This window comes from Enhydra lutris, unplaced genomic scaffold (genome assembly GCF_002288905.1).
Source record: "Enhydra lutris kenyoni isolate GAN:26980312 unplaced genomic scaffold, ASM228890v2 scaffoldscaffold4, whole genome shotgun sequence".
NCBI classification, from domain to species: Eukaryota; Metazoa; Chordata; class Mammalia; order Carnivora; family Mustelidae; genus Enhydra; species Enhydra lutris.
Window position 1 is genome coordinate 11680419 of NW_019154088.1, and position 13015 is coordinate 11693433.

The window sequence follows — 13015 nt, forward strand, 5'->3', positions numbered from 1 at the left end:
TTAGGTTGAAGATGACCCCCAAACCATGTTGTGAGTTCATATGGAACACTAATTTAAGTATTTCCCAGATGCAACGTTGACAAGACTATCTTTTTTTGCCCAGAAGAGTAGATAGTTCAACTGTGGGGATAGTAGTGAAGAGATTCTGTTGTGGCCTGTTCTCCATCAATGTGGTTAAGCTGGAGGTATGTTTCCCAGAGCCTCCTTCCCTGTATATTTTCAAGCTGGACTTTGTCAAAAGAGGAAGTCACACAAGCTTTGGAAGACAAAAGAGAAGCAGTGGCCAGCACTCTCTCTGAAGATTGTTGTCATTGGATGTGATGAGTCAGATGCGGGGACGCTGGTGGGTTTCATTTGTCCTTGCTCTCCTCTTGCTGACCTGATATTCTTCTCAACTGATGATGACAGAGTGGCCTCAGGCCCACCATTATTTATCACTGCATCTCCAGTGCACAGCACAGGTCCTATCTTATAGGTATTCATTGTCTGAAGTGTTCATTGAGTAAATGCATACAAGTGGTGGTGTCACCATGAAAACATATTCCCCCAGCCCTAGTCCAGGGAGTCAGACTGCTTCCAGAAAGGATGCCCGTCTCACCTCATGGACTCAGAATCACCATTCCCTGCTCACCTCAACGCTGTGCATGGGCTGGTCACCTCGCTTTTATGACAGGTCCTGTCACTGGTTCAGCTATGGGCTATCCCAGCCTTACTTATATTATTTATTTTCCCCTCACATCACTGAAAAAAGTGATGCATTAAGAAGATATAACATGTCTATTTTGGAGCTGTAAGCACTTCTAGCATGAAGTCCTAGGCTCTGAAAACGAGGACTAGAATCCTTGTCCAAAAACCTGCCCTTCCCTGAAGACATTTCGCAGCCACCTAGAGTTTGGGGTAAGCTGAAGCTGCCTGAAAGAAGACACAGAAGGGGCTAGAAGTGCCCTTCCATTTCTCTGGAAGCTTTACCTCCACCTTCCTCACTTCCAAGTCTCCATTTCTTGTTTTTGGACACACTCCACTAGTTTTTAATGTGTTTTCATTTTTAAAGTGATTATTTATTTATTTGTATTTTATTTATTTATTTGACAGAGAGAGAAATCACAAGTAGGCAGAGAGGCAGGCAGAGAGAGGGGGAAGCATGCTCCATGCTGAGTAGAGAGCCTGATGCGGGTCTCAATCCCAGGACCCTGAGATCATGACCTGAGCCGAAGGCAGAGACTTAACCCACTGAGGCCACCCAGGTGCTCCTAAAGTGATTTTTAAGAAAGATTTTTTATTTACTTATTTTTGCGAGAGAGAGAGATAGAAAGAGAGAGAGAGAGAGAGTACAAGCAGAGGGAGCAGGAGAGAGAGAAGCAGGCTCCCTGCTGAATAGGGAGGCTGATGCGGGACTTGATCCCAGGGCCCTGGGATCATGACCTGAGCTGAAGGCAGACATTTAACCGACTTTGCCACTCAGGTGCCCTTTAAAGTCTCAGTCAAATCTGTATCTATTCATAAGCAGAATGGAAAAGAGACTAAACTTTACAGTCTGAACACCAATAATTTATAATCTTGAAAAAAGAACATGAGGGGTGCCTGGGTGGCTCAGTGGGTTAAAGCCTCTGCCTTCGGCTCAGGTCATGATCTCAGAGTCCTGGGATCGAGCCCCACATATGGCTCTCTGCTCAGCAGGGAGCCTGCTTCCTCCTCTCTCTCTGCCTGCCTCTCTGCCTACTTGTAATCTCTGTCTGTCAAATAAATAAATAAAATCTTAAAAAAAAAATTTAAAGAAAAAAGAACATGAACTTGAATGGGAAAATACATGAAATCAGAAACTTGAGCGACTTAAGAATTTTAGTTGAACACTTACCAAAACATGAAAGAGATCTATAGATAGAAGGCAAGGTGTATCTTCTGATTTTAGATTAGGAAGAACAACTGGGAAAAACAACAACAGTGTAATTCATTCAGTAAGATTGCAATGTAGTTAAATATAATATAAAACATCTAAAACAAAAATGTAACACAGTTATAAAATACAGAAACTGGTAAACTGGAACATCACACCTTTAAGATATGGGAACCACAACTAAAGATAAGTTAAACTAATAAAAGCTCCTAGAAAGCCTTGTATAGAATTTAAGAGTTGAAAGATAAGATCCAGGAGGAAAAAAGGTAAACAGCATAACAGAATAAAAATATGCTCAATGAATAAGAAGAATTACTTTTATACTATGTTTCTTAATACTTTTTTCCTAACTATACATTTCTAAATGTCTTGTGATACACAGAATATGTATCCATACATACAGAGCAGAGACAGCATGCAAAGCAGTGCAAGTGAAATGAGGATGAAGAATATCCTCTTCATCCAGCAAAATTAAACCTATTTTTAAATTAGCTATCATGTCATTGATCCCTTTTCTAACCAGATTAGGATACAAATATGTTAGCTAGCGGTTGTGGATGTTGGTTCAATAAAGTCCCGAGGTGGGTAGATGTTAAGTTAAAACCATTTGGAAAACCTGAGTTTTGAAGTAAGATTGCAGGTATTATAGTGGCACCAGGTCTTTTGTTTTTTCTTTTGTAAAGCTGCTGTAGTGAGTGATTCCAAATTAGTGCAGTGTGTTGCTTCCTAATGAAATACACTGCCAGAAATGCAATGGAAAAAGACATGTAAGTAATAATAATTAAGAGGAGACTACCTGACAGGAGACGAATAAGATGCTTCTGTATCAGGACCTGAGGACAGGTAATCTTCTGTGCAATGGCAAACTGCATTAATGCTTTCAGACCATTATGCTAGATTGTAAGAGAGGGAAAGATAAAAAGATAAGGGAAGATGATAGGCTGAAGTCACTCACTGTAGAACTCAATCCCAGTCTGCAAGAATTAGCTGCAGACTTATTATATACTCTATAGTCTTGCCAATAAATTACAATATTTTTAGTACTTTTAGAAAGTTTTATGAGCTCATCAAATTTTTAACAGATTTTCCCATGACAAAGAGGTATTAAAGCGATTAATTATTTCAATTCTCATTTAAGTACTCATTTTCCCCAGTCAATTTCTTAAATGTTTGGACTAATTTACCCTGCTGAGGCCTGGGCAAAAGAATATATATATTTATAGAAATTCTAAAATGATGGCAAGAAACCCCTAAAAGTTCTAATTGAATTAAGATCTCCTGCTTCCTAACCAGAAGGCAGGAACTGTAGGGAAGCACACTATGGACTACAAGTCTCCTGTGCCAGCTGTCAGGAAAATAAGAGGGAAATGGCGAGGATGGGGGTGGTCTAGGGAATCTTTGGTTGCCCATTCTGTTGTCCTAGGGCTATTTGTTGAGCACTGTTTCCCAGGGTCCCCTACAATATGAGGCTTAGGCCTGGAGATAGGCCTGGCATATAGTACTGTGGTGCCAAGATCTGCCCATCAAGGAGCCATGGTTTAGTTTCATTCTTGAACTTACTATGAGGATTCATTTATAGTTAAGCCAGCACTAATACTTAATGTTACATGATGGGGCAAAATTAGTGAGGAAGGAAAATGAAGGAGACACCAGGTTTCTGACTCGGCAGTAAACAAAGTAGGGGGAGAAAAAGTTAAGTATCACCGGAAATCTCTCTCATGTTAACCACCAAGATTGAGTAAACTCTCTAAAGTGTACAATGTCTTATTTCTCAGATTCCTCATTGTCAGTAAGATCATATGATAACTGTCTTTCTCTGATTGACTTATTTCAATTAGCATAATGCCCTCTAGTTCCATACAAGACAGAGGATCATAGGGGAAGGGAGGGAAAAATGAAACAAGATGAAACCAGAGAGGGAGAAAAACCATAAGAGACTCTTAATCTCAGGAAACAAACTGAGGGTTGGTGGAGGGCAGGGGGGTAGGAGGGATGGGGTGGCCGGGTGATAGACTTTGGGGAGGGTATATGCTATGGTGAGAAAAATAAAAATAAATTAAAAAAAAAAATAAAGTGCACAATGTTGGCCATTTAGTCTCCTGTGAGACTGAAGCTGCTTTAAAAAAAAAAAAAAAAAGAATTTTGCTAATTTTTATAGAAAAAGGAGTGAATTAAATAATGGTTTTTAAAAATGTTAAATTAGACTAATGTTAAATTAGACTATACCAAAAAAAGCCTACCATGAGTTACACATACCCTTCTGGAATATACACACCTGTCTATTTTGAAGTGCTCCAAACAGAGGTTTCCCTTCATCTCCCAAGAGGTTTTCTCAAAGAGTAAGAAAAACAAAAATAATAAATCCTGAATACTGCTACAATTGTATACTTGGTTTCTATCAGATGTTCTTTAACTGGTTATATTTTTGCCCAGATGATTTGTACTTTTCCCCTTCAAAGTTTCATGTTTAAGCCAAAATTTCCAAATTTTTGAGTGAGAAAATATTATAAAAAACAAATGTAGATCACTTACAAATTGTTACTATAAATAATAAAGCCCCTGCAGTTATCTATAGAGAACGCTTGGAAAAAACAAATCATCCTGGTTCATTTTTCATCCTTTGAACATTGCTTCTATGCCAACAATTTTTAACCAAGTCATTTTTATATATAATCACAACTTATTTTGTTTAAAAATACATAAGGCAGATGCAAGTAACTATTGCTCTTATAGGTACTGTTAAAAAAGAATTACATTTATAGGAAAAATAACCAAAAGTGGAAATAAAAAACAACAACCCATGGATTCATATGCATTTCTCCTTGCTGGCTAGGGCATTTACTGCTCTATTACTTGTATTTTCATTGCTCTCTGGCAGCGGATATATCTATGAGTAAGGAGGGCTTATTTCCTATTTTCTGTTTTCAACTCTGAATGGACAGTAATAAGAGATGCTATATATTGATTCCTTAACAGTAGTTTCTAACTATGCCAACACATCCTGTATATGTCTCTCCATACACATAGGGAATGAGGTAAGTTAGTGGCTTATACGCTAGGTCCCCGAATGGAAAAAGCACTGTGAAAACAGTATAACACTACAGTAATCAAATAAAATCCAATTACTAGGTTACAGAACCATACAGAAAAATTTAGTCCTATTCTCCAGTGAACTTCTCACCACTTTTATGACAAAAACTGTGCATTTTTTGAAATGTTAATGGTCTCAATATAAACTCCTGATTCCTAATGTTTGTCTTGCCAAAGACAGTAAAGTGTAAAATGCCTTCACTGGAAGTCTCAAGATACTCAGTAGTAGATCATGACTCTAAGAGAATGCTTTGTATTTATCAATTTGTTCAGATTCTATTCTATTTAAATCTCATTCTTCCAGGGTGCCTGGGTGGCTCAGTTAAGCCTCTGCCTTTGGCTCAGGTCATGATCCCAGCATTCTGGGATAGGGCCCCAGGTCGGGCTCTCTGCTCAGTGAGGAGTCGGCTTCTCCCTCTGCTGCTCCTCCCTGCTCATGTTCTTTTTCTCTCTCTCAAATAAATAAATAAATAATCTTTTTAAAAAATCTTATTCTTCCTATATCTCATTTTATTTAATCATGGTAAATATAAATCTGTGTATTATCTTTTATCCATGATTTAAGTCTGACAGGTTTGGATGTAACTGTTTAGGAGGCTGAAGCTGATACGCAGGATGGTTTTGTGAAAGAAATGGCTTCACGCTACTTAATTTGAATTGCAAAATAACACCTTGCTACAAAAATATATGTAAATGAAGAAAAAGTGGTAGACTGGGACGCCTGGGTGGCTCAGTGGGTTAAGTGCCTGCCTTCAGCTCAGGTCATGATCCCACAGTCCTGGGATCAAGTCCCACATTGGGCTCCTTGCTTGGTGGGAAGCCTGCTTCTCCCTCTGCCTGCTGCTCCTCGTGCTTGTGCGCTTTGACAAATAAATAAATAAAATATTTAAAAAAAAAGAAAAAGAAAAGGTGGTAGACTCCATTAAAAACAACTGCCAGGGCGCCTGGGTGGCTCAGTGGGTTAAGCCGCTGCCTTCGGCTCAGGTCATGATCTCAGGGTCCTGGGATCGAGTCCCGCATCGGGCCCTCTGCTCAGCAGGGAGCCTGCTTCCCTCTCTCTCTCTCTCTCTCTCTCTGCCTGCCTCTCTACTTGTGATCTCTCTCTGTCAAATAAATAAATAAAATCTTTAAAAAAAAAAAAAAAAAAACTGCCAAAAATCTATATTGGAAAGGGAAATTGAAACTGTCTTGGATAAAGAGGACATAAAAGAATTACAGTTCTTACTGTTTTTAAGATAGTATTATATCTTGTGACTGTAATAAGCAAGTGTGCTAATTTTAAAATTTAAGCAATTCTTCACTACTACACTCTTCTCTCCCCCCACAGCTTTCCTGAGATATAACTGACACATAACACTATGTACATTTAAGGTGTACAACATGTTGATTTGACTGCTACAATTTTCTGTAAGAAACTTTCAGTATGGCAGGGATTTTGTCAGTGGGCTTCCCCTCTGACCTCTTAGTTCTTTCTGCTAATCTGTCTCTCCTAACTGCCTCAGTCTTCCTTTCCCTATCCTGATAATGTTTTAGGTGACTTTGGTTTTTCGTTCTTTTTCTCTCAAAGTGTAAAAAAAAACAAACTACTGAACATTTCTGGCTTGACTCTTCTTCCTTTGCCTTTTTTTCTTGATTTTCCAGTGTTGTAAATCTGCCAGCTTTCAAACATAGCTTGCTTTGTGCTTTACCTTTCAAATATTTTGAGCTTATTTTGCATATAGCCAACACTGTAGTTAAAAAGGGATTGATAAAAAAAATTCTCAGACTAGGGGCGCCTGGGTGGCTCAGTGGGTTAAGCCTCTGCCTTCGGCTCAGGTCATGATCTCAGGGTCCTGGGATTGAGCCCCACATTGGGCTCTCTGCTCAGTGGGGACACTGCTTCGCCCTTGCCGTTTGCTTGCCTCTCTGCCTACTCATGATCTCTGTCAAATGAATAAATAAAATCTTAAAAAAAAAATTCTTGGAATAAATGGCATCATGCCACACTAATATACTGAGATATTAATACTCCTCCAACAATTCAAACTATTTTAAGCCATTAGGGGAAAAATGGAAAAATTGTGGTCAATTTTAATCCTGTTTCTATGAACCCTCCAAAGCAGTCTCTCACAGGCTTTACCAATTGCCTGGATAGTGAAAGCACATGTGCTCCAGGTCATCATGGGGATTCGAGGATCCGTTTCATCAGGAGGTACTTTCAGTCCAATTCTATAAATTGTTGTAGCAAATAGAATGACCATTTCCTTGATGCTATTAGAATATTTTATCCTAAAAATAAAACAAGAAAAATTTGTATAGTAATTTAGTAAATGGGGTTATCTACTGAGAAGTCCAACTAGGTACTGAAGTAGCAATTTAACTCCTTTTGACAAAGTAAACTGCTCTTTGTCAAATTAGAGATTAGAGCCTCTGAAAAAGGGAAAAGCTGAATTCTGTATCTTATAGGTAGAAAAATACCTTTTACAAAATGATAATGGCCCATATAACTTTACTTCCTGTAAAAGATGCAGTAAATGATCACAGCAGATAGGATCTAGATCCAAATTAAGGGCAGACTCAGAGAAGGAATAAAATTCAGAGGAAACAGATCCAACCTAAATAGTTTTAGTGTCTGTAAAAGGGACTAAGAAGGACTTCAGTGTTAACAGTGTGTGTGTGTGTATGTGTATGTGTATGTGTATGTGTATGTGTATGTGTGTGAGAAACAGAGAGACAGAGAGAAAGAGAGAGAACATGTCATGTACTTGGAGTGATAATTTCTGGTTTTCTGAACTTCCTTTCCTAACATTCCTTTCCTAAGTATTTTCAATAACAATGAGATAATGTAATATAAATAAGGATCACAACTAAAAAATGTACATAAGATAATATCTATTAAATAATAACACCTGATTTGGATACATTATATTTTTCAAAGTGTCTTCACATAAGTATTTTTCTAATAACCTTATAATGTAAGATAAGAGGGTACTGAATTTTACCAACAAGAAAAATGAATTGGGGAGGTGGATGACTAGAGACTTTTCAGAAGTCAGAGGGCAGGTCATATATGACTTTAATTAAAGTCTCTTAAATGCTGCTCTTATTGTATGCAGGACTATAGAGAAATGGCATTTTTGTTGGTCAAAATGGTTAATTACAGGGTGCCTAGGTGGCTCAGCTGGTTAAGCGGCTGCCTTCAGCTCAGGTCATGATTCTGGAGTCCTAGAATCGAGTCCCTCAGTGGGAAGTCTGCTTCTCCCTCTGACTCGCCTCTCTCTCATGCTCTTTCTCTCCCATTCTCTCTCTCAAATAAATAAATAAAATCTTTAAAAAAAATGGTTAATTATAGACATGGTTCACCCTAATACATAATACTCTAATACCTCACACCACTTTATTTTATTGTACAAATAAAACCTCAGGGAGAAAGAAACAAGATAAAAATGGGGTAAAGAAATAATTTTACAAATAAAGCAGGAAGGAAAGATGGGAGGATGGGAGGAAGGATTATTCTCATTCTTATTTTCACAGCCATTTACAGACTTCTCTTGACTACTTAGATACTTACGAAGACTGAACTCCAAAATTGAGGATAGAATGGAACTCAAAAGTGGAATCGCCCATTCCTTGATCAAATAAGACTGGAATTGTTGGGTTTTCTCCTTATAAATGAAAAGGGAAAAGAAAGAAAAATCATGAGGGTTTAGTGAGACATCTTTCTAGCTTTTTAAAATTATATATGACAATTTTAGGAAACTTAGAAAATGCTAATAAGCAATAAGTAATCATTCAAAATTTCTCTAGTAACATTTGGGTGATATTCTTCTGTTCTCCATAAGAACATTACACACACAGATTTTTTAATAAAGACAAAATCCATAGTACTGTTCTGTGTCTTGTTTTTTTCACCAATGGATCATAAATGTCTTTCCACATCAGTAACTCCCCCTCTATAGTTTCATTTTTAATGGATGCATAGTATTCTATTAGTAAGGCAGCATATATTAGTGAATAAGAGCAGAGCATCTGGAGCCAAGCTGCGTATGTTTGCATCCTAGCTCTGCCACTATGACTAAGACCTTGGGTGAACATTAACCTCTTTTTGGTTCCAATTCCTCATCAAATTGGAATTGTTGTTCCCTATATGAAACAAGTGGTCTTTTTCTGATTGCTTCTGAGATTTTTTTCCCCTTCATCTTTGGTTTTCAACAGCTTGGGTATGATCTATATAGGTATAGTTTTTCTTTCAGTTTATTTTTGAGGTTTCCTGAACTTAAATATGTAAATTTGTTTTTCACCAAATTTGGGAAGTTTTCAGTCATTAGTTCTTCAAAAAAAAACTTTTTCTCTACTGTACTTTTTCTTTTTGAGGCTTGGAGGACATAAATATTGGATTTTTAAAAATTGGATCCATAGGTCTCTAAAGCTATGTTCTTTTTTTTTATTTTTGTTTTTGTTTTTTTTTCCCATCACTTTTCTGTCTATTCTTCAGACTGGAGAATTTCCACTGATCTAATTTCAAGTTTACTAACTCTTACCCTTCCCATCTCCATTCTACTATTGAGCCCATCTAGTTAATTTTTATTTCATACAGTACTTTTTCAATTCTATTATTTCTATTTGGTTCTTTTTTTTTTAATAGTTTCGACTTTTTTCTGCTGAGAACTCATATTTTTCCAATCATTTCTAAAGTGTTCACCTTTACCTTATGCTTAATAATTATACAGCTGTTTTAAATTTTTTGTCAAAAAAGTTCAATGTTAAAACATCTCAGGATTGGCATTTAATTTTTTTTTTTCCTTGAGAGTTGGTCAGATTCTTATGCTGAATAATTTTGGATCTTATATTGGTTATTTTGAATATCCCTCAGTGGTGGTTTAATGCTTCTTCACTGTCAACCCTGTTGCCATTTCTCTGGGCCTGTTCTACACATGTGCATCTTGGAGGCAAGCCCAAGATTTGTGCTGGTCTCAAAAACAGGACATTCCTCTTCTATAGGCTCTCTCCTCTCTGGGATTTCCCCATATTCTCTAGCTCCAAGGGGCCCTTTCCCCCAGTTCCTCTGGCCAAAATGACATGTTTCTCTCAGTTTTAGTATCCTCTGTTGTCAAGTGGATTCAGATGACTGGGTTTACCTGTGGGGTGAAGCTGTGAGGCAAAGACAGAAAAAATAATAAGGATTCGCCCTGCCTTCTTTGGAACACAGAGGTCCTTTTTTTTCCTGTACCTCTGGCCAGAGATATTGGTTTTCTCTTGGGATTTTATGTGTCTTATGACCACTATGGCACTGTAGCTCCATGACTGGGGCTGACCTCAGGAGAGGGTCAGAAGATGAAAAAAACCACAACAGGAATTCCCTTTACAGTTTCCAGTTCTGAGGGGCTTCTTTTCCTGATCCTTTGGCCAAAAAGAGGGAATCTCTCAAATTTTTTTGCTGTTCATGTCCAATGCAAAGCTCTGTGACTCAGGCTACCCTGGGGTCAAAGCTGGGAAATAAGGGACAGAAAAAAACCAGGAAACTCATTGCCAAGCATTCTTCAAATTTTGACTTCCCTCCTCAATCTGCCTGCTGTTGTTTACTTCTCAGAGTCTTTAGATAGTCTTATCTCTCAACTGTAAGGAATATATAAATGAGGTAACAGTTTTAAAATGTTATTTTTATTATTAATAAAAACATATTAACAAAATTTTAACAGTAATGGCTAATGCCTATATTATATATCATGCACTGTTTCACTTTACAAAAGATAACTCAATCCTTCAATCAGTGAGATAGGTACCATTATTCCAACCTTGCAAATAAGAAAGTTGAGGCACAGAGAGCTTAAGTAACTTGTTCAAGATCACAGAGATAGTAAGCAATGGATCTATGATTTAACTCCAAGCAGTGTAAAAGCAGTGTGACTCCAGATTAACCACTGTTTGTATTGCTAGCCAGTATGAAAATTATTTAATCTAATGAAGTGATTTAAGCCAAACTTAGTCTTGGCTTTGAAAACCTTTACTTCCTGATAATCAACAAATCTGTACTGGCAAACCATAATTTAGAGCAGTATATACTTGAGAAAAAATTAAAGACTCTAACACTTAAATCTTACGCAGCTAAATATAAAGTAAATTTAAGCAAACCTCTGGCATGTTTCATATTATAACCTGATATTCTGGCCAGAACAGTCTGTATCCATTGTTCCAGGGTCAAAAGTTGACCAACAGCTTCTGTATTCTCACTGAAAAATGACATTTAAAAATTATTAAGCCTTTGGCACAAAGTTAGACTGAAAAGCTGCACTTGTAGAGTCTTTCTATAGATAAATGGCTGTATAAAAAAAAGTCAAACTCCCTCAGATTAACTTCCTAGGTCATAGAAACACATATGTCTATAAATACAGTTTTAGCATCATTTACAATAGCCACAATGTGGAAGGAACCTAAGTGTCCACTGACAGATGAATGGATAAAGAAGATGTAGTATATACACAACAGGATATTACTGAGCCATAAAAAAGGATAACACCTTGACATTTGGGACAACATGGACAGATGTAGAGGGTATTATGCTAAGTGAAGTATGTCAGGCAGATAAAGACAAATACCATATGATTTCACTTATATGTGAAATCTAAGAAACAGAACAAATGAACCCACAAAGCAGAAAGAGACCCATAAATACAAAGACAAACCGATGGCTGCTGGAGGGGGCAGAGAATGGGCCAAAAGGGGTGTCGGGGAGTGAGAAACACAGGCTTTTAGTTATTGAAAGAATAAGTCATGGGGACGAAGGCACAACATAGGGAATATAGCCAATGGTACTGTAATAGTGTTGTGTGGTGACAGATGGCAGCTACACTTGTGGTGAGCACAGCATAACACACAGACCTGTCAAATCACTGTGTTGTACCCCCAAAAATACGGTAACATTGTGTATCAACTATATTTCAATAAAATAAATAAATAAAAGTAAAAAATGTAGTTTGGGGAGGGAGGAGAACTTTAAAAGGAATAAGATACCACTCACAGGCCCAACACCTAGAAGTAAAACATGTCAACAAAGGGAATCATCATTCTAGTCACTCAAATAAAAAACCAGGGGTCATCACTGATTTCTCAGATTCTCTCACAGCCCACCTTCAAACCCAGCAGCTATTCTTCCTGGTTTTACCTTCTAAAACATATGCCAAGTTGATCACTTCTTTTTACCTCCACTGTAACTACCCTAATCCAAGTTACATTATCCCTTACCTGAACTATTTCGATACATTGTTTTTCCTGTTTCCACAACAGTGCTTCATTATTATCTATGTATTCATTGTATAACAGCCAAAAGGACCTTTTAATGTAAATCTGGCCTCACCCCTCTGTTCAAAATACTCCAATGGTTTCCCATCACACATAAAATATTTTGTGTTTTTAATACTAAAAATAAAATTCTAATTTTTTACCTTATAAACCCTTTTATGATCTGGTTCTTTGCTTGTTCCATTCCAACATACTACCTGTCTGCTGTGCCTCAAACATGCTGATGTATTCCTACTTTGGGGCATTTGCTCTTTCTATTGCCTGTGCTCAGAATTCTCTTCTCCCAGAGATTAACAGTACTTGTCTTTCACTTCATTTGGGCCCCTATCAAATTTCATTATCCCAAAGAGGAGCTCCCTGATGACTTTGTCTATAGTCTTATGCACCTGATCTGTTTCTAGCCTTTTACCTGGCTGCTTTAGCTTTCTCATAGTATTTCTCACTTTGTATTCATATGTTTATTGTTCGTCTCTCCTTTCTGTAATACAAATTCTGTAAGGGCAGGGAACTGATCCAAACTTTTATTAACAAACAATGAGACTAGAAACAATGTTATTAAAAGGGACTGTTGAAAGGACAGTCTTGAGTGAAGTGAAATTATATAATGAACTGTGCCAAAATTCACATATCTGGACATATACTTGACCTAAGAATTTTTCAGTTCTCAGAAAGTGTACTATGATCGGTTATGACCAATTTTCTTTAAAAATATCAGTTTATTACTAGTTTTAAGTTTTTTTATACACTTAACTT

The 13015-nt window shown here is 37.3% G+C and overlaps 1 protein-coding gene across 2 annotated transcripts in view; it reads right to left on the reverse strand.

Annotated features, from left to right (window-relative positions):
* LOC111158765 (ubiquitin protein ligase E3 component n-recognin 1) overlaps nucleotides 1-13015 on the reverse strand; it is a 145604-nt gene that overhangs the window by 30310 nt on the left and 102279 nt on the right. The window contains exons 33-38 of one of the 2 annotated variants that reach the window (XM_022521027.1): nucleotides 11096-11193; nucleotides 8535-8628; nucleotides 7104-7252; nucleotides 4170-4225; nucleotides 2691-2787; nucleotides 1856-1923 (exon numbers count right to left, since the gene is read on the reverse strand). In XM_022521027.1, the coding sequence (XP_022376735.1) occupies nucleotides 1856-1923; nucleotides 2691-2787; nucleotides 4170-4225; nucleotides 7104-7252; nucleotides 8535-8628; nucleotides 11096-11193 (562 nt within the window). The remainder of the gene's footprint in view (nucleotides 1-1855; nucleotides 1924-2690; nucleotides 2788-4169; nucleotides 4226-7103; nucleotides 7253-8534; nucleotides 8629-11095; nucleotides 11194-13015) is intronic. The other variant, XM_022521035.1, reaches the window with a different exon arrangement.